Genomic DNA, 21,708 nt, shown 5'->3' on the forward strand with positions numbered 1-21,708 from the left:
TGTTCCATTCATTAGACCTGGTATTTGTTGTTGGGTTGTTCTATTCACCAACATACATACACATGCATTTGAAATGCAGTCACAACAACAAACCAAACCAAAGCGTTTGTCTGCAATGCAACACCACACCACACCACCACCCACTACTGATCTGGCCAGCTATGTTCCGTATCTGGCCATACAAATTACACGTGTGTCTGGGCGAATATAGTTTCCAATGTCTGTTCTCTTTTTTTTTGGTTTTTGCCCTTCCACAAAAGCGGCGACAGATACCAAAAAAAAAATCCCATCAAAGGAAACCAAACCAAAATGGCAAAGCAGTAGTCTTGGTGGCTATTATGGATAAGCTTTTTTGCCACTGCTGCTGCAACCATAATTTGTTGTCTTCCACACACACACACACACACTCATACATATGTATGGTGGGCAATTTGTTGTTGCTGTCGTGCATTTTTGTATTCTATTTTTAAATATTTTTTAATTGTTTTGTCTTGGTTGTTGCCCCAACTACTAGGGGTACCAACATCGTCGTCACCATCATCATCATCATCCGAGGGATATCATTGTCGTCGTGTGGCTGATTGTTCCAGTCATGTTTGGGTGCTGCCTTCTCATATTTTCCCATTTTTATACCCTATACCACAAGGTGGTCAGGATATTATGTATTTGGGCATATGTTTGTAACATGCAAAAGGAAACGAGATAGACCCATAGTTCTTTTTGATGATCTGCATAGAATCACATTCGGAGTCGATTTATGCATATCCATCCGTCTGTCCATGTATTTTTGTGAACAAAGTACAGTTCCGATCCAGATGAAATTTTGCACAAATCATTTGTTTGGCTCAAGGACGAACCCTATTGAAATTGGAGATAATCGGTCAAAATTTAGATATAGCTCCCATATATATCTTCGTCCGATTTGCCTTCGATTGTGCACCAAACGTGTAATATCAGCCCGAATAGTATGGAATTTTGCACATACAACCAAATTAGGCCTGAAAAGAGGTATACCAAATTTCATCGAAATCGGTTCAGATATAGCTATAGCTCCCATATATATTGTTCATCCGATTTGTTATTTTTGTCCTCCGCAGCCGTAATATGCACTCTGTAACAACACTATTTGGGGAAATATATGAAATACAGCTCAGAAATACCTATGCTAAATTTTATCGAAAACGGTTCGAATTTATATAACTTCGTCCGATTTATCTTTTATTGTGCATCAAACGTCTAATATTTGCCCAAATGGGATGAAATTTGGCACTTACGACCGAATTAAGTCTAGAAGCTAATATGTCAAATTTGGCGAAGATCGGTTCAGATATAGCTATAGCTCCCATATATATTGTTCATCCGATTTGTTATTTTAGTCCTCCGCAGCCGTAATATGCACTCTGTAACCGTGATATTTGGGGAAATATTTAACAAATACAGCTTAGAAATACCTTTGCTAAATTTTATCGAGATCGGTTCGAATTTTGATATATCTCCCATTTATAACTTCGTCCGATTTACCTTTTATTGTGCACCAAACGTCTAATATTTGCCCAAATGGGATGAAATTTGGCACTTACGATCGAATTAAGTCTAGAAGCTAGTATGTCAAATTTGGCGAAGATCGGTTCGGATATAGCTATAGCTCCCATATATATTGTTCATCCGATTTGTTATATTTGTTACCCACAGCCGTAATATGCACTCCATAACAACGATATTCAGGGAAATATATCAAATACAGCTCAGAAATACATTTGCTAAATTTTATCGAGATCGGTTCGAATTTGGATATATCTCCCATATATAACTTCGTCCGATTTATCTTTTATTGTGCACCAAACGTCTAATATTTGCCCAAATGGGATGAAATTTGGCACTTAAGATCGAATTAAGTCTAGTAGCTAGTAAGTCAAATTTGGTGAAGATCGGTTCAGATATAGCTATAGCTCCCATATATATTGTTCATCCGATTTGTTATTTTTGTCCTCCGCAGCCGTAATATGCACTCTGTAACCATGATATTTGGGGAAATATATCAAATACAGCTCAGAAATACCTTTGCTAAATTTTATCGAGATCGGTTCGAATTTGGATATATCTCCCATATACAACTTCGTCCGATTTACATTTTATTGTGCACCAAACGTGTAATATTTGCCCAGATGGGATAAAATTTGGCACTTACGACCGAATTAAGTCTAGAAGGTAGTATGTCAAATTTGATGAAGATAGGTTCAGATATAGCTATAGCTCCCATATATATTGTTCATCCGATTTGTTATTTTTGTCCTCCGCAGCCGTAATATGCACTCCGTGACAACTATTTTCAGGGAAATATATCAAATACAGCTCAGAAATACCTTTGCTAAATTTTATCGAGATCGGTTCGAATTTGGATATATCTCCCATATATAACTTCGTCCGATTTACCTTTTAATGTGCACCAAACGTCTAATATTTACCCAAATGTGATGAAATTTGGCACTTACGAACGAATTAATTCTAGAAGCTAGTATGCCAAATTTGGCGAAGATTGGTTCAGATATAACTATAGCTCCCATATATATTGTTCATCCGATTTGTTGTTTTTGTTACCCTCTACCGTAATATGCACTCCGTAACAACGATATTCAGGGAAATATATAAAATACTGCTCAGAAATATCTTTGCTAAATTTTATCGAGATCGGTTCAGATTTTATTTATAGCTCCTATATATATTTTTATCCGATTTCAAATTAATTGTGCACCAAATGGGCAATACAAGTCCGAATTTTAAAGATACAAATGCTTCGTCATATTTAGTCTTTCGAACTTAAAATTATAATTTTAATCATGGCGTGTATGATTCTCCCATAAAAACTTTTAATTGTTATGTGGAGCCCTACTAAATTAGCAAAGTGGTGTAGGGTATCGTAAAGACGGCCCCGCCCGTCTTTAAGACTTTCTTTACTGGTTATTTCTCTGAATGTTCTTTGCAGGCTGCCTTTGGAAACAAACTTCTTTTTCATACAAAACACGTATCAACAACTAAAACGCTGCTGTCTTTCCAGCTAAGTGACGGGCTGACTGCCTGACTTCTGTTTACAACTCCCTAGCTTGCAAAAAAAAAACAACTTTAAGACGACAACAGGCAAAATTGCTGCTGTGTAATATTAGCTGAACATCATTCAACTGACAACAATAACAACAACAATATTCACATTCATTGCTACAACAACAACAAAAACAACAACTGAGTGTTTTCCCCATTGTTGCTGACGACACAATTGTTTTTACGTTCCACACATTTATTGTTGGGGTTTCGTTCTTTCTTTTTTTTGTGTGTCCTCCGCTGTTGCGTTGCTCCAAGTGTTGCCAGAAACTATTCCTTTGTCCCACAGAATTCCATTCTCAGTTGTTGAGTGCGGAAATAGTTATATTTAAATACATATTTCGAAAAAGGGATATTTTTGAAAATTGACAAAGCTTGGATTGTCAAAGGGTGTTATGGAAAGGATTGGGTGGGATGACGTGGATACCACTTCAAGGAAAAACGCATTTAAAAACAAGTAAAAAAACATTAATTTCGGACGGGCCAAACTTTTAATACCCTCCACCTTAGGGTAAAGGAAATATTGTGATATACAATGTTTCGCCCACGAACTAGGACCCATTATGACCTACAACTACCAATTTTCAGAGAAATCCGTACAAAATGTTACAAAAACATCAAAATAACGAATATCGGGTGGTACCGTTACATGGGGACTATACCAAAACGTGGATCCATACATACCATGTTTCGCCACACAAACTAGGACCCATTATGACCTACAACTACCAATTTTCAGAGAAATCCGTGACAAAAATGTGGCAAAAAATTATCAAAATACCGAATATCGGGAGGTAGCGTTGTAGGGGGCCTATATAAAAACCTGCACCTATAAATACAATGTTTCGCCACACGAACTAGGACCCATTATGACCTACAACTACCAATTTTTACACAGGTCAGTGATCTAATGTGTTAAAAACCATCAAAATAACGAATGTCGGGAGGTACCGTTATAAGTCCTCATATAACGGTACCTCCCAAAATGTGGACCGATATATGTATCTCATTTTTAATACCTACCATCCTAGGCAAAATACAAATTGCTCTGCTAAATGTTGGTGCTCTACGTCAAGTAATGTGGGCTGTATCGTGATTTCAACAGACAGGCGGACAGACAGACGGACATCATTAAATCGACTTAGAATTGTATGCTGATTAGAATATATATTTTATGGGGTCTACGACGAATATTTAAAGATGTTACAAATGGAATGGCAAAGTTAATATACCCCTCCTTTCCAAGGTGGAGGGTATAAAAAATATTGTTTCGTTGATAATTTCTAATAGACATTTTAGGCTAAAAGTGTCCTCCTTATAGGAAAAGGTAATGCAAGATTTTCTTCTTTTATAAAGTATCCTCTAAGACTCAAACTAATTTTTTTTTTTTTGGGTGATTAAAAGTTCTTCCATTTTTTATGGGTAGATTTTTTACCCTGATTACGGGAAATTTGTTTTTTCTTGGCAGGCGGATCCTAGTAACCGGGTATTTGACACGAAAATCTGAATTCAAACCCTGATATGGGGGATATGGGTATAATTTCAAACACTATCTAACAAGGGGCTTTATAAAGGGTTCGGGAGTTATAGGATAATAATTCATTATTCAGATCCCAATATTCTTATTAAACCTTAAAAAATCGGACAGATAATCGACGCTTTTACAATTTTTTACGTTTTGGTTTCACAAAATATTTGCCTAATTATAGCTGACACCTAAAACTTGCCAAAATGCTTACCAACTTTCCCGCAAACAGAAATATTAGTCGTGTTGTGGTGTAGGGTTCTATGCAGTGGTACCTTACTGCTTTAATATTAAGGGGTGCTTTTAGCATGCTTTTATAGAAATGACGAAGGGATCTTTTCACACATCCTTCCAAGGTCTCTTTCTTATTTAAATTTGCTTTAAAGAGTAAATTTAGAAGGCATTTTTTAAACCGTGCATTTAAGGACGTTTTCTTATTAAAAGGATTTTAAGGGATAGTGTACGGACCAATTTTCAATTACTGTAGAAGCTAGAAAGCACACTTTAACAAATCCTTTCTGCAGAGTGGGTGATCTTAAGAGGGCTTACTTATATTTTTCTTTCTTAAAATGCACCCTCCAGAGCCCTCTCCTCACAGATGAGCCTTTTTAGAAAATTTTCCTTTCAGAAAGAGAGTGTTAAAGGATTCTTTTTCCGAAAAGATTGATTTAAATACCCATTTGATGTAAAAGAGTGCCCTTGCAGACACTTTCTTGTACAAAATGTGCCTTCAAGGACCCTCTTTGCCTGTAAGTATTCTTCATTTCGGAAAGGTGACTTTCTGACTTTTTCTTCCTATAAGGATCCTCTCCTCAAAGAATGGTGTTTTTAAACAACTATCCGGTAAGGCAGTTTTTCTTCCAGAAATATTGGCATTTAGGAATCATTCTTCAAAAAGTAGGCTTTTAAAGAACCTATCTTCTTTAAAATGCGCCTTTAAGGACATTTTTTTCAAAAAACACTACCTGAAGGTAGGCTTTATTTCAGTAATATGGCTCTCTGATATTTTCTTCCTTAAAAATGAAGAGAGTCCTTACCTCAAGGAGACCAACAGTTTTATCATTTTCTTTCTGTCAGAAAGGATAATTTACAGGAACCATATTATTTTCTTTCGGAAAGGGTGTATTTAAGGTACAGAAAGATTGCTTTTAAGGACCCTTTCTTCCATAAAAAGATATCTTTAAGAACACATCTTTCTTAAATTAGTCTTCAAGGACACTTTTTCTAGTTTTTACACATCAAAAATCCCCTCAGAAAGTAGATCTACTTTTTTACCTTTAATAAGGCCCTTAGAAAAGATTGTAAATCTAAGAGTACTTTAGGAATTCTTTACACTGAAAATATTACTTTTAAAAGCCTCTCTCTGGTCAGAGAGTCCTTTAAAAGTATTACTTTAAAAATCTTTTCTGCAGCACTCCTTAAAACTCCACAGTTGTTGCCAAGTATGTTGTTAAAAATATTCCTTTAAAAATCAAAATTATTTCCCAGGGATCGATTTGATTCTTTAGATATATTCTTTTAAAAGTCCTCGAGACCTTAAAAATATTCTTGCCTTAAAAATAGTCCCTTTTAAAATCTGCGATTTTTATTCAGGGAGTTACTAAAAAAAATATTTCTTAAATAATCTGCAATCGTAACTCAAGAAATCCTTAAAAAAATATTATTTTTAAATCAACGTTTGTTGGTCTGATTTTCCTTTAGAAAATATTCTTTAAAATCCATGATTATAATTTATGTTCATTATGAAGCGATTTCTATAGCCCCTCGATAGAATATTCATTGAGTATCCGTGCTTATACCTCTGACAAAATCCACGATTGTAGCTCTTACCTCAAAGAATATTCTTTTATTTTGATAATCCTTGAAAATATTCCTCAAAAATAGCAAAGCAATTCTTAACAAATCCTGGATCTACACATTGTTGACTTCACCATTCCACAATAAGATTTACTTGCATTCCAAAACAGAACAAAAAAAAAAAAAAGAAAATTGTATCTAAAAATACAAATGTTTTATCTCTGTTTTTTTTTTATTTCAGTACAGAACATTAATTTTAAATAGGTCTTAATTTCTTGGTGGAAACACACACACACACACATCCACACGTACAGAATTACTCTGATGTTGTCTTTTGCATATCTCTCTCTTCCACATTATATGCAACTCATTCACCTTTTGTTTCGACGGCCCTACGTGAGCGCCACACTCACTCACTAACCACACACACTCTATTCGCTGCTTCTTTGGCACTATTGTGCCACATTTCCACAACACTACCAACACCCTGCTGTCGCCTTCTGTGTCCCTCCAGCAGTTTTCCCTTCCATTCGAAAAAAAGACAGACACGAAACACCAGAAGAAGAATAACAAGAACAAAAACATACTTGACTCGCACTCTCAATGGATAAGTACCGCCGTGTGTTATATTTTTGCTTGATTGCCTACTGCTGCTTCTTCTTCGACTTGTTTTCCATAATGCCTGCCACAAAAACCACCGCCATCATCATCATCATCGCCATCGTCGTCATCCTCATCAACATATTACACGTTCCACACGTAGCAAGCAGCAGTAGTAAGAAGAAGTATCTCCTGGTTGCATGGCTGGTTGGATGGCTGTTGCCTCCAACCGAAGTGCAGCAGCCTCTAATCTCTGATCCCCCGCAACAAGAAAAAAAAAACACATTCATGCATGCATATATCGGTAAAATAGCACCACCACCACCACTTGTGGTAAGAAGACGAGGGGAGGGTAAATCAATTGGGGGATTTCTAAAAAATATTTTCCTGAAGTACCACGGGACAACAAAAAAAAGATTTTTTTAAATTATTTTCTCAAGGACTATCCAGGACCAACAAACGTGGATTTTTATAAGATTTTAATTTTTAAAGAATATTTTTGCGAAGGTCTTTCCAGGACCAAAAAACCCGGATTTTTAAAAGTATTTGCTGAAGGACGACCAAGCGAGTTTTTGAAAGAATACTTTCTCAAGGACTATCCAGTATCAATGAACGACGAAAAACATGGATTTTTAGTAAATATTTTCTGTAGGACTCCCTCAGATTCAATCGTTGATTTTTGAAGAAAATCCTGGCAAAGGCTTTTCGGGACCAAGAAAAAGTGGATTTTTAAAGAATATTTTCCTAGAGTTAAAATATTCTCTATCGGCCAAGAAACGTGTTTTTGTAGGATAATTTGTCAAGGACTCTCAAATGCATTGATTGTAGATTAAAAAATATTAAAAAATATTTTCGACAGGACTATCCAGGTTCAATAAAAATAGATATTTTTGAAGGAATATCATAGCAACAAACGTTAATATTTTAGGATATTTTTCAAAAGGACATCCAGCTGCATTGACTGCGAATTTTTGAAAATATACTATCCAGAAGCAGCAAACGTGAATCTATACTTCCCAGGACCAACATACGTGGATTGTTAAAGAATATTTCCTGAGAGCTATTCAAGACCAATAAACGTGGATTTTTAAAGAATATTTCCTGAAGGACTATTCAGGATCAACAAACGTGGATTATTAAAGAATATTTTCTCAAGGACTGTACAGGACCAATTAACGTGAATTTTAAGGAATATTTTCCCAAGAACTATTCAGGACCAACAAACGTGGAATTTTAAAGAATTTTTCTCAAGAACTATCCAAGGACAAAGAACTTTTCAGGACCAAAAAACGTGGATCTTTAAGGAATATATTCCAAAGGACTATCTGCAAAGAAACGTGATTTTAGAATATTTTGTCAAGGACTCAAATGGTTTGATTGTGGACTTTCAAAAAATATGTCTCCAGGACCCGGATAGTCCAACAAAAAAGGATATTTTGTGAAGGAATGCTAATGCCGCAAACTTTGAATTTTAAGGATATTTTTCAGAAGAATATTCTATGAAGGACTATCCAGTAGCAAAAAACTTGAATCTCTACTTCCCTGGACCACTAAAAGTGGATTTTGAAGAATTCAGGATCAACAAACGTGGTTTTTTAAAGGATATTTTCACAAGGCCTATCCAGGACCACTAATCGTAGATTTTGAAGAGTATTTCCTAAGCACTCAACAAACGTTGATTTTTCAAGCCTATTTTCTCAAGGACTATCCAGGATTAGTAAACGTGGAATTTGAAGAATATTTCCTAAGCACTATTCAGGATCAACAAACGTGGATTTTTAACGGATATTTTCTTAAGGACTATACCACTAAACGTGGATTTAAAAGAATATTTCCCAAGTACTATTCAGGATCAATAAACGTGGATTTTAAAGGATATTTTCTCAAGGACCAGTAAACGTGGATTTTTAAAGGATATTTTCTCAAGGACCAGTAAACGTGGATTTTTAAAGAATATTTCCTGAAGGACTATGCAGGACCAATAAACAAAGATTTTAAAGAATATTTCCTGAAGGACTATTCAGGACCAATAAAAGTGGATTTTTGACAATTATTCTCTAAAAGACCATCCAGGACCAAAAAATGTGGATTTTAAAGATTATTTTCGCAAGGACTATTCAGGACCAATAAACGTGCATTTTTGAGGAATATCTCCTGATCAGGACCAATAAACGTGGATTTTGAAGAACATTTCCTAAGCACTATTCAGGATCAATAAACATGAATTTTTAAAAAATATTTTCTCGAGGACTAAACGTGGATTTGTAAGGGATATTTTCTCAAGGACTATACAGGACTACTAAAAGTAGATTTTAAAGAATATTTTCTGAAGTACTATCAGATCTACAAAGAACAAAGGTTTTTTAATAATATTTTCTCAAGGACTACCAAGGACCAAAAAATATGGATTTTTAAATACATTCTCTAGAGGACTATTATTTCAACAAATAAGGATCATTTAAGAATATTTTCTTCAGTACTATTTTCTTCGTTGGTTTTTGAGATAATTTTCGGGAGCCAAGAGCTGTAGTCTTTGATTTTTGAAAACATTTTAAAGACAAAAAGATTCATAATTTTTGCTTTTTAGAATATTTTTCAATGATTTTTAGAGCCGTAATTGTTAATTTTTAAGGATATTTTTTAAGAAATATCAACGTTATAATCGTCGCTTTTTAAGGATAATGTTTCAAGGACTATCGGAGTTATAATCGTAGATTTTCTATGATATATTTCAAGAACAGTCGTTGATTTTTAAGGATAGTTTTCAAGAAAGGTTGCAACGATAATCGTGGATTTTTATGGATATTTTTTCGTGGACTATCGGAGTTATAATTCTTGATTTTTAAGGACATTCAAAGTTATAGTCGTTGAATTTAAGGATTCTTTTTTTAAGATTTATAATCTTTAATTTCAATTACATGTTTTAAGACTATCACAGTTATAATTTTCAAGGATATTTTTCTAGGACTCACTGTTATAATCGTGGATTTTTAAGGATATTTTTCAAGGACTATCAGAGTGTTATAATCGTAGATTTTCTATAATATATTTCAAGGTAATTCAAAGTGATAGTCGTTGATTTTAAGAGATATTTTTCAGGAACTGTTGGAGGATATTTTTTCGAGGACTATCATCAGAATTATAATCATAGATTTTCTAGGATATATTTCAAAGACATTCAAAGGATATTTTAATTTTTAGGAATATTTTTTAAAGACTTATAATCGTAGATTTTAAAGAAATGTTTTAAGGACTATAACAGTTATAATTTTTAAGGATGATTTTTCAGGATATTATTCAAAGACTATAAGATTTATAATAGTGAAATTTAAATATTTTTTTAAAGACCATCAGAGATATAATCTTCAATGTTTGATGATATTTTTTGAGGGTCTGCAGGAGTAATAATCATGGATTTCAAGGATATTTTTTCATAAACCAACCATTATCGTCAAGGGCTTCAGGAGCCATAACCATACATTTTTAAGAATATTCTCTGCTGAATTCTCAGTTTCGTTATTATGGATTCTAAAGAATCTATCTGCTGCACTCTCAGACCCATTATTGAAGATTTTTGCTGAATCTCTTCTGTCATACTCTTACATTTTTAGGATTTTTTTCTTATAAGTGTGCTGTTTTGATTTAGGTTTTATTTAAGGACTTTCAGGATAATTTTTAATTTAATAATATTTTGTATCAATTAAATAATAATAAATTTTTTATCAGTTTCTTTTTTGTAATATCGTTGTTGTTTATTATTCCATTTTCATTCTCACCAAAATTTTCCATACCACCCCCTGGTCCTTTGGTGTTGTGTTAATTTTATATCTCATATTTTCCACGACAGTCCATAAAACTTTGTTCAGTTCATAGTTTCCATTTGCATCGGCCTCGGTCGCCTCGACAGCTAACAGCCAACAACTGTTTCTGATACGGTTGGCCTTTGTGGATTTTCTCTTAATTTGTTTATGTTTTCCCATCATCATCATCGTCGTTATTATTATTGTTTCCTCAAGCATCTCCACTAGTTTTTCATTCTTAAAGTGTCGCCTTTCTTTGCCATATTTTCTTGAGGTTATCTTTTATTGTTTTTGTTGTTGTTGTGATGTCAACGTCAGCAGTGTCGCGTTTGGGTCTCCATTTCGTCTTGGTCTCCTGGCACTATACACAGGTATGAGCGTCATAATCATCATTATCAGACGAAGAACACACATCGGACGCTTTTTTAGGAAACAAAAACAATTTTATGCTGCCTCTACGAATGATTTTCTTGCTTTTTGACTTTTCTCCTCTTTGGCATATTCCATTTGGTTTTTCTTTTGAAACTATTGAAAAGTTAAAAAAAATCAAAACAAGAAAGAAATAGAAATTTTATTTTCGTCGTGGTCTTTGTAGATTTGCCCAATTATGATTGGTTTGCTATTGGTTTTGTTGTTGTTGCTTTCATTAATAATTCGTTCATAATTATCTAATGTAGTGCCACCATTTATGTTTAAATTTTATTTAAAACTCAAGATTTGTTGGTCTTGTAATCATGGAAAAAATCTAAAAAATCACGTTTGTATGTCTTGTAGTCCTTAGAAAATATTCTCTAAAAATCCACGTTTGTTCCATATTTCCTTTTCGCAAATATTCTTTTAATATTGACGTTTCTTTGTCGGAAGGTCCTTTCCCAAATATTCTTTAGATTAAATATTGACGTTTCTTGGTTGGAAGTTCCTTTCGAAAACATTTTTTAAAAATCCACAATTGTTGATCTGAAGTCCTTAAAAAATATTCTTTAAAAATCCAGGAAGGTCCTTTAAAAAATATTTTTTAAATATTTACCTTTTTGGTCAGAAGATCCTATAGAAATACTCCTTAAAAATCCTCGTTTGTCGGTCTTAAAGTCTTTGAAAAATATTCTTTAAAACCCCCATTTGTTTGTCGGAAGTCTTTTAGAAAATATTCTTTCAAAATTTTCATTTGTTGATCTGAAAGTCCATTAGAAATTTATTTTTTAAAAATCCCCCTTTTTTGGTATGAAGGTCCTTAAAAGTATCCACGTTTCTTGTTCTGCTGGTCCTTCAGAAAATATTCTTAAAATATCCGCTTTCGAGGTCTGTTGGTCCTTCAGAAAATATTCTTTAAAAATCCACAATCCTTGATCCGAAGGTCCTTTGGAAACAATTCTATAAATGCCTACATTTCTTGATCCGAAGCTCTTTTAGAAAATATTCTTTAAATATCCACGTTTGTTGGTCTGAAGATCCTTTAGAAATTATACTTTTGTTTGTCTGCTGTCCATGTTTGAAAGTCTGATAGTCCTTTAGAAAGTATTCCTAAAAAATTAACGTTTGTTGGTCTGAAGGTCCTTTAGAAAATATTCTTCAAAAATCCATGTTTAATTCACATTTGTTGGTCAGAAGTTCCTTGAGAACATATTCTTCAAAAAATTTACATTTGTTGGACTGATGTCCTTGAGAAAATGTTCTTTAAAAATCCATATTTCTTGATCCAAAGGTCCTTTAGAAAATATTCTTTTGTTGGTCTGTTATTCCTTCAGAAAATTTCTTTAAAAATTCATGTAAAAAAGTCTGATAGTCCTTTTGAAATTGTTCTTTAAAATCAACAATTTTTGGTCTAAAGGTCCTTTAGAAAATATTCTTTAAAAAATCCATGTTCACATTTCACATTTCGTTGTCTGAAGGTCCTTAAGAAAGAATCCTTTAAAAATCCACGTTTGTTGGTCTAGTGTCGTTGAAAATATTCTTTGATCTGAAGATCCATTAAAAATAATCTTTTGTTGGTCTGCCGATCCCTCCGAAAATGTTCCTTAAAAATCCATGTTTAAAAAAATCTGATAGTCCTTTAGAAAGTATTCTTAAAAAATTCAAGTTTGTTAGTCTGAAGATCCTTTAGAAAATATTCTTTAAAAATCAACGTTTTTTGTTCTGAAGATCCTTTAAAAATTATTTATTGAAAATCCAATTTTTGGTCCTTTAGAACATATTCTTTAAGTATACACGTTTCTTGTTCTCCTGGTCGTTCAGAAAATATTCTTTAAAAATCCGAAATTCTTGATCCGAAGGTCCTTTAGAAAATATTCTTTTAATATCCATATTTCTTGATTTGAAGGTCCTTTAGAAAATATTATTTAAATAATCATGTTTTTGGTCAGAAGATCCTTTAGAAAATATTCTTTTGTTGGTCTGCTGATCCTTTAGAAAATTTTCCTCGATAATCCATGCTTAAGCGTCTGATTACATTTGTTAGTCGGGAGGTCCTTGAGGAAATATTCTTAAAAAATTCACATTTGTTGGTCTGATGGTCCTTTAGAAAATATTCTTTAGAACCACGTTTGCTGACCTGATGGTTTTGAAAAAATATTCTTTAAAAACCCCGTTTGTTCTGAAGGTCTTTTTTGGAAAAAAATCTTTAAAATCCCCATTTGTTCTGAAGGTTCTTTTTGGAAAAAATTCTTTAAAAACCCCATTTGTTCTGAAGGTCCTTTTGGAAAAAAAATGTTTACAAACCCTGTTTATTCTGAAGGTCCTTTTGGAAAAAATCTTTAAAAATCCACGTTTGTTGGTCCTGGTTAGTTCTTCAGAAAAATTCTTTAAAAGCCACTTTTGTTGGTCCTGTATAGTTCTTCAGAAAAAAAAATCTTTAAAAATCCACGTTGGTTGATCCTGGATACTCCTTCAGAAAAAAATTCTTTAAAAATACTGGTTGATCCTAGAAACTCCTTTAGAAAAAAAATCTTTCAAAATCCACGTTTGTTGATCCTGGAAACTCCTTTAGAAAAAAATTCTTTAAAAATCCACGTTTGTTGATCTTGGAAACTCCTTTTGGAAAAAATCTTTAAAAATCCACGTTTGTTGTTCCTGGTTAGTTCTTCAGAAGAATTCTTTAAAAATCGACGTTTGTTGATCCAGGTTACTGCTTCAGATTTTTTTTTAAATCCACGTTTGTTGTTCCTGGTTAGTTCTTCAGAAGAATTCTTTAAAAATCGACGTTTGTTGATCCAGGTTACTGCTTCAGAATTTTTTTTAAATCCACGTTTGTTGATCCAGGATACTCTTTTTGAAAAAATCTTTAAAAATCCACGTTTGTTGATCCTGGATACTCCTTTTGAAAAAATTCTTTAAAATTCCACGTTTATTGATCCTGGATACTCCTTTTGAAAAAATTCTTTAAAAATCCACGTTTATTGATCCTGGATACTCCTTTAGAAAAAATCCACGTTTATTGATCCTGGGTACTCCTTTAGAAAAAATCCACGTTTGTTGATCCTGGATACTCCTTTAGAATAAATCCACGTTTGTTGATTCTGAAAATTCTTTTAGAAAAAATTCACGTTTTTCGATCCTGGATACTTCTTTAGAAAAAAACCACGTATGTTGATCCTGGATACTTCTTTAAAAAAAAATTCTTTAAAAATTCACGTTTGTTGATTCGGGAAAATCCTTCAAAAAATTCATTGAAAAATCACATTTGTTGATCCTGGAGAATTCTTCACAAAGTATATTCTTAAAACCCACGTTTGTGGTTCCTGTATAGTCCTTGAGAAAGTATTCTATAAAAATCCACAACAAAGATAGTCAGTCCTTAAGAAATTTTTCATTAATACTTCAAGTTTCCCGATAGTCCCCGAAGAAATATTCTTTAAAATCCACGTTTGTTCGTCCTTTTTAATTTGATAATGCTTCAGAAAAAACAAGCCTTTTCGTCCTTCTACTAACTATAATAGGTCTCCTTAAACCACTTTCCATTGCATTTTTCTTCAAGAGTAATCCCAGCACCAAATAGGCACCTATCACCAATAAAACAATTTCCTTTTCACTTAAAACATGTCATCGCAAACTTTTATCATTATCACACAGACATACACGCACATGCACACACAGGCAGTAACAAATTTTCGCATTTCGCTCGAAAAGTTTCCCCCTTTTTGATGTTGTATTTTGTCGACTTGCAGACAATTTTTGCGATGATTCATCGACACAGCGCCCTTGTCGCCGTTTTCTGTTTTTTTTTTTCTGTTGTTGGTATTTTCCTTTGTGGAAATACATGTTTTCTTATTATTTTTGTTGTTGCTGTTTCTGCTGTGATGTTAGTCGTCAAGTCGTACGTTGCACGTTGTTGTGCGGCCACAATGACGTCTTCAGTGGGCGCTTTTAGAAATAAGTCGGTAGGTGGTGGTGGTGGTTATTCCAAAACGTTTCTTGTCTCACTTTGCTATCTCACTTCTCTGCCTTTTGTCGCCATTGAACCAGCTTCGAGTTCGTGTTTTATTGAATGAAACTTATCTCTGAGATGCGTGCAACAGCATGTCATGACTTGTAAATGAAGACAGCAGAAATCGACGACGTCGACGACGACGACAAGAAGAAGAACAACAAAAGTCGAGTACCACATGAACCCTGTTCAAGTACTCAAACACATCTCTTTATTTCTTTTTTGATTTCTTATTCTCCCTCAGTCGAATGAGAGTAAATTGTGAGTAGTAACTCCAGAGGGCATGCACGCACACAGAAACACACGTACATGCACAATGAGAATGAATATCTGCTTATTAAATTCCTTAATATTTTTTATTTTATTTTTTTTATATATTCAACAAGAAAGGCTGCTGCTATTGTTGATAACAACATGGGTTTACAGAAGCAAAGAATGCGGAAATGGACAGATATATATTTTTTATTTTTACAATGGATTGTATATTGGGGTGCCTCAATAGAATAGAAATGAGAAATGGGAGGTTTCCTCTTTGAAAAGACAGGACATGTAAAATTGGACGAATAGTACTCCCAAAATTCGAAATTTTATTAAGTTCTTCTCATCCGGGAAGAATTTTCAAGAGGTCTTCTATAGGCAGAGAATATCTATGGGGGTTTTATATGAGCTTTAATTGAGGTGATGGGATTACTCTTGAAGGAGAATGCAATGGAAAGTGGTTTAAAGAGATATATTATGGTTGGCTGAGGGACGAAAAAGCTTGGGAATTGTCCGATCTCTTCTATATTTATTACAGATCTTGTGTTGATGGAAATATTGGGATGTGCCAAGTCTGAATGGAATCGAATGTTAATTTCGTGTTTTATTAGCTTCATGAATATTCAAAATTTTGACCCTCTGTGAGGGAGCTACCAGAAGGACTGGACCGATGTATTCCATCTTCACACCAAACCTTGGGTTAATACAAATATTGTGATGTGTGTAATTTGAAGAGAACCAAATGCTTATTTCGAATTTTATGATCGTTTTTGGTTTTCGAAACTTTGACCCTTTGTGCGGGAGGTACCAGAAGGAATAGTCCGATTTATAACATTTTTATAACAGATCATGTGTTGATAAAAATATTTAGATTTGCCAAGTCTGAATGAAATCGGATGTTAATTTCGAATTTTATGAGTTTCATGGATATTTAAAATTTTGATACTTTGTGGGGGAGGTACCTGAAGGAGTAGACATATATATCCCATCTTCACACTAGACCTTGGGATAATGAAAATATTATGATGTGTGTAATTTGAGGGGAAAAAGATGCTTATTTCAGATTTTATGATCGTTTTTGGTTTTCGAAACTTTGACCCTTTGTGCGGGAGGTACCAGAAGGAATGGTCCGATCTCTACCATCTTTATAACAGATCTTGTGCTAATAAAAATATTGAGATGTACCAAGTCTGAATGGAATCGGATTTTATTTTCGTGTTTTATGAACTTCATGGGTATTCAAAATTTTGACCCTTTGTGGGGGATGTACCAGAAAGAGTGGATCGATGTATTCCATCTTTACACCAGACCTTGGGTTAATACAAATATTGTAACTTGTGACATTTGAAGATATTCGGACTTTTACATCACATTTTTCAAGATTTATAATTATTCAAAAATGTTTGCCCTTTGTGGGAGAGGTACCGGATGGAGTTGACCGATATTGTCCATTTCCGCACCTGACCTAGCACTGATGCAAATATTAGGATTTGCAAATTTGGAACAATATCGGATTATCCTTTCACTTTCTGTGCAGTAAATTATTTTCTTTGAAAATGTTTAGATTTTGTGTGGGAGGTAACAAAAGTAGTGGACCGATATTGCCCATCTCCGAACTCAATCTAAGTTTGACAATAATATTACGATGTACCAAGTTTGGATCAAATCGTATAGTCCCTATAGAATATTTTTTTTCTCGAAGTAAATCTAGCTAAAGACAATCCGAAATGACAAATTATAACCCTTCAAAAAAACCAAAAATGCCTTATTGGCTTTCCGACGAATATGTTGAGGTGTTGCAAACGGAGTGACAAAAATTAATTTACCCTCCATTTTATGTTGCAGGGCATACGAAAGGGTCCTTCAATAGAAAGAAGCCATCTAAATGGATCCTCTACGGGTGGAAAATACTCCAACTTATCTCTCTTATTTTTGTTCCCATTTAAGAATTCGATTTATTTTCCTTTGAAAAAAAAAGTAAAACCATGACTGTATGAAGACATTTATTCTAAAGCGATTGGCGGCAAGCCGGCCGGCCGGCTAGCCCTCGTCTCAGCTGATAAGAAAATTAAAAGAATAAATATTTATATAAACACCACACAAATATATGGGGAATATTATTTTGTTGTTGTTATATTTCACTTTGACGCCAATACCATCATTGATGACACAAACGTTGGAAACGAAAACCCCCCCAAAAAAGAAAAGAAAACACACAAGAATACAGATAAAGAATTTGTGTATGTGTGTGTGTTTTTTGTTTTATTTGAAATGATATTCTTGAAGTACTTTTTTCTTCTTCTATAAAATTTCTTATTAAATTTTTGTAGTGTAAATTGAAGTGTTTTCAATTTAATTATTACTCACATTTTGTTAATCATATTGTTGTTTTTTTCTTCCATTTTTAGCTTGACAAATCACTCCGAGAAGGCACCGGGAGAGAGAGCGAATCGACAGAGTCTAATAGAAAGTGCACGGCATAGACATTGAATTTGGAATTCGTAAAGAATCATTAACCCAGTTATTGCTGTTGTTTTGTGATACGGTTGTTTGTTGTCTCTATTGTTGTTGCTGTTATTGAGAGTGTATCTTTTGGGGGAAAATGTCCAGCGAAGAAGATAAACCACCGGCTCCACCAGTCCGTCTAACCAGCAATCGTGGTGGCGATCGGGTGGGAGGTTCCATAACGGGTGGCGGTGATGGACCACCAGTCGACATGAGACCCCTGCCAAAAGGTATTTCCACTAAACAAATATCCCTCAATGTATGTTATACTCATTGTTCTTTTATTCTCTTCACAGAACCCGATGATCCTGATCGCAAGAAAAAAACTTTAAAAAATAAAATCAAAGGCTCCAAGCCATCACATCAGGATTCCAAGCCGAATATATCGTATCCCACAAATTTCGAACACACAGTCCATGTGGGTTTCGATGCGGTTACAGGTGAATTTACGGTAAGTTTGCAATTTTAGTTAGTTGCCGCCCCCGGTAGTTTAGTGAGACAATTGTATATAAGTTCTGCCCCCCCAAAAGTGAGAAAAACCATTCATTGAAAGAAAGAAAAAACCAACTATTGTTATCATGTGTTACGCATTTTGTTATGAATTTTTATTATATATGCATTAATTATGTAAAAAAAACGAATTATACATATGTTTGTCTTGTTTACCTTCTCTCTCTCTCTCTCTCTTTGAAAGTCATGAAAAACATTTCACCGAATTGTATATTTAATATCATGATAATTGTAAAAATGAATTATTTTGCAGTTATAAAAAATGTAAGGATAACATCAGGTTGGGGAATTCTATTTTCTATTGTTAGTTTCGAAATGATATTCAATTGAATCCAACCCGATCATTTTAAATTGCATATAAGGTCAAACCTAACTTGCCTCCCCCTTAATCCAAATCAATGTTCTTAACTGAAAATATGGTTTTGCTTCGAAATTCTCTGTACGATTTACATGGAAAAGTCCTCTTTAAATATTGAGGTAAAATTTTGTTTCTGAAACCTATCAAGATATATAATTTACAAAATAGAAAGAACATTGGAAATTCCATTATATGAAGATTATGCCTATATAGAATATTTTGGCGGAGTTGAACCTCTATCTGAAACCTTCAAAACACCCAAAATCAGGAGGTACCGCTACATGAGGGCTATACCAAAAAATAGACCTACATTGAATATTTTTTTAGAAGTACTTCCTACAACGAACCCGAAATTTCAAATTACAGCTGATTGGTTGTAGATTGGTAGAGAGACCACCCATGTTTAGAATTTTAAAGCAGCATAAACGACAGAAGTGTCGCAACAGAATCTGCTCTTAGACCCTGGTTTTATTTCAAAAATTAAGAACCAAAAAGGTGTTTTAAAAGAATAAAAGTGAAATCAAAACTTGTATGAGAAAAGCAGGAATATGCCAAATTTAGTTTGCATACACGAAGAGTTTGTCCTTCGGATTTATTAATTTCATAGCAAAAGGATTCAGGATGCAGGATTCTGCAATCTTTTGAAGTTGAGTGGCATTTCTGTTACTATTAGACAATAGCAACATACTTCCCCGTAATAATCGTATCCTAAATTAAATTGTTGTGTAGTTTTTTACTTTTACCCTGATGCGATTGTAAAGGTGTTGTAGGACAAAATCATATCCCAGTCTGAACCGATTTCAATATAATATGAAAAAAAAATATTTTTGCTCCAAATTCCATTACGCACTCCAAATTTTGGAGACTATATCTGTAACCGATCAATAGATATGTTTATACTAAAACTAAATTTTTTAGCGGTGCCCCCGTTTCTGATGCTATATTTCCCGTTCCAAGTGAAATTTCAAAAATTTATATAGCCTATGTTTCTTTCAGTCTGGACCTTTCAGAATAATCTGTTCAGCCGTTCATGAATCTATAAATTACAAACAAACAATCAAACGCACAAACATTTTCATCTTTTATAGATATACAGGGTGAGATAAAATAAAACTGCAACAAAGTTAAACGCCATAACTTTTAAATTTTTTTATTAGATGAAAGAAAAACATGTCGGAAATAGCATCAAATTTTAGAATAAATTTAGATTTGTTCGAATTGGTCACCTTTGGCATGAATTATGACCTTCAAACGACCATTGAAACCGTCACACGCTGCCCGAATGTTGCTCTGCGGTATTTTGGCCCATTCCGGGCGAAGAACTTGCTGGAGGTGTTCGACACTTTGGTATTTTTTAGTGTCAACCTTGCTTTCCAAAATACTCCAGACAGAATAGCCCAACGGATTGGTATCCGGGGATTTTGGTGGCCATTGTGCACTGGAAGTAAGCGAGGAACCTCATTTTGTAATCATTCTTGGGTGGCCCAAGGCTTTAATACACCCACCAGAATATCTTCGAGATAATATTCGGCATTTGTTCTGATGCCACGGTCGATTAATACGAGCGGAGTGGAGAACGACTATCGGCTGTTATGGCGGCCCACACCATCACCATGGCCGGCACTTGAGTTCTGGTGGCCAACCGAAGGTGCACATTTTCAGTTGACCTCTTTGCTTACAAACTGCTGGACAACGAATGTTTTCTCATCGGAGAAAACCAAATTCGGCAGTTCACCACTTTCGGCCAGTCTGAATTTGGTTGTAGTTTTTTCATCTCACCCTCTATTTCCACAGGTCTCGACTTCAATTACCTTGGCGTAACGATAACTGATAGGGACGCTGAACGGGTTTGGCCATTTATACAGACGGTTATAAAATGGATAGTCACGTGTGCTGGAGTATTCTGCACTAACCCAATCATATAAGCGTACTGACAATCACAGCGTTTTTTCAGGCGAAAATTCTTGCATTCAGCAAGGCAAGAGATCTCTGCAATTGCATAATAGGACCAGTGACTATAGCATGTCGAGTTTCGCGGGATGGCTTGCCTGAAAAAGAACCTTCTTGAAATACGCGAATTCATTAAGCGTAGTTAGTTTCCAGGATATAGCGACAATGAAGTGACTGATGAGACTGTTAAACCACAAATAAGCTATTGTGGCAACTACTTCAAAAAGTCTCTCTCGAAAAAGCTTGAAGAAGAAGGTAATTGGAAACAGGTTGGATTTTATCTAAGTCCATTTGGCCGCTAATCTCGAGAAGTAGAAAAAGCTCCCTTCTATTACTAAATAGGTCTGATCCCAGAATTGCGGTTAGCATTGCCATATCAGATATCTGACCTCAAGATGGATTACAATGTTTCTGAATAATGTATACCATGTGAAGATGGGGGAGATGTAGTAGCGGTTAAACACCTACTATGCAGATGTCCCATGCTGTCGCCCAAAACTCTAACATTCTTCTTAGATAGAGATTCTAATCATCTTCTACAAGCAGAGCACTCCCTGGCTTGGCAGATCACCCAGCCGACTGTATTTATTTCTCTAGGTTATTTTTCTATGTCCTTCCTATCACCAACAAATGTATTTTTCCAAGAATGAACTCAATGGACCAAAGGTCTCCGAATGAAGCAGTTACCGACTATCGTGTAACTGCGCACCCTTAAGCCAAACCATAGCCTCCACCTCGTCCCTGTGAATATTTTATCCATATCTTTCCTATCGCCAATATATTTATTCTTCCTAGGATGATCACAATGGACCAAAGGTCTCTGAGTAAAGCAGTGTAGCTGCGCATCCTTAAATCAAACCAAATATCTGCCTCCAGCTCGTTCTTGTGG

General features: G+C 34.5%; 1 protein-coding gene across 3 annotated transcripts in view; it reads left to right on the forward strand.

Annotated features, from left to right (window-relative positions):
- Nucleotides 1–21,708, forward strand: part of LOC101892930 (serine/threonine-protein kinase Pak-like) — a 52,211-nt gene that overhangs the window by 12,599 nt on the left and 17,904 nt on the right. For all 3 annotated transcript variants that reach the window (XM_059123292.1, XM_059123293.1, XM_059123294.1), the window contains 2 exons: nt 17,905–18,231; nt 18,298–18,452. In XM_059123292.1, the coding sequence (XP_058979275.1) occupies nt 18,099–18,231; nt 18,298–18,452 (288 nt within the window). In that variant the 5' untranslated portion in view covers nt 17,905–18,098. The remainder of the gene's footprint in view (nt 1–17,904; nt 18,232–18,297; nt 18,453–21,708) is intronic.

Source organism: Musca domestica, unplaced genomic scaffold (assembly GCF_030504385.1).
Source record: "Musca domestica strain aabys unplaced genomic scaffold, Musca_domestica.polishedcontigs.V.1.1 24, whole genome shotgun sequence".
In the NCBI taxonomy this organism is placed as follows: domain Eukaryota; kingdom Metazoa; phylum Arthropoda; class Insecta; order Diptera; family Muscidae; genus Musca; species Musca domestica.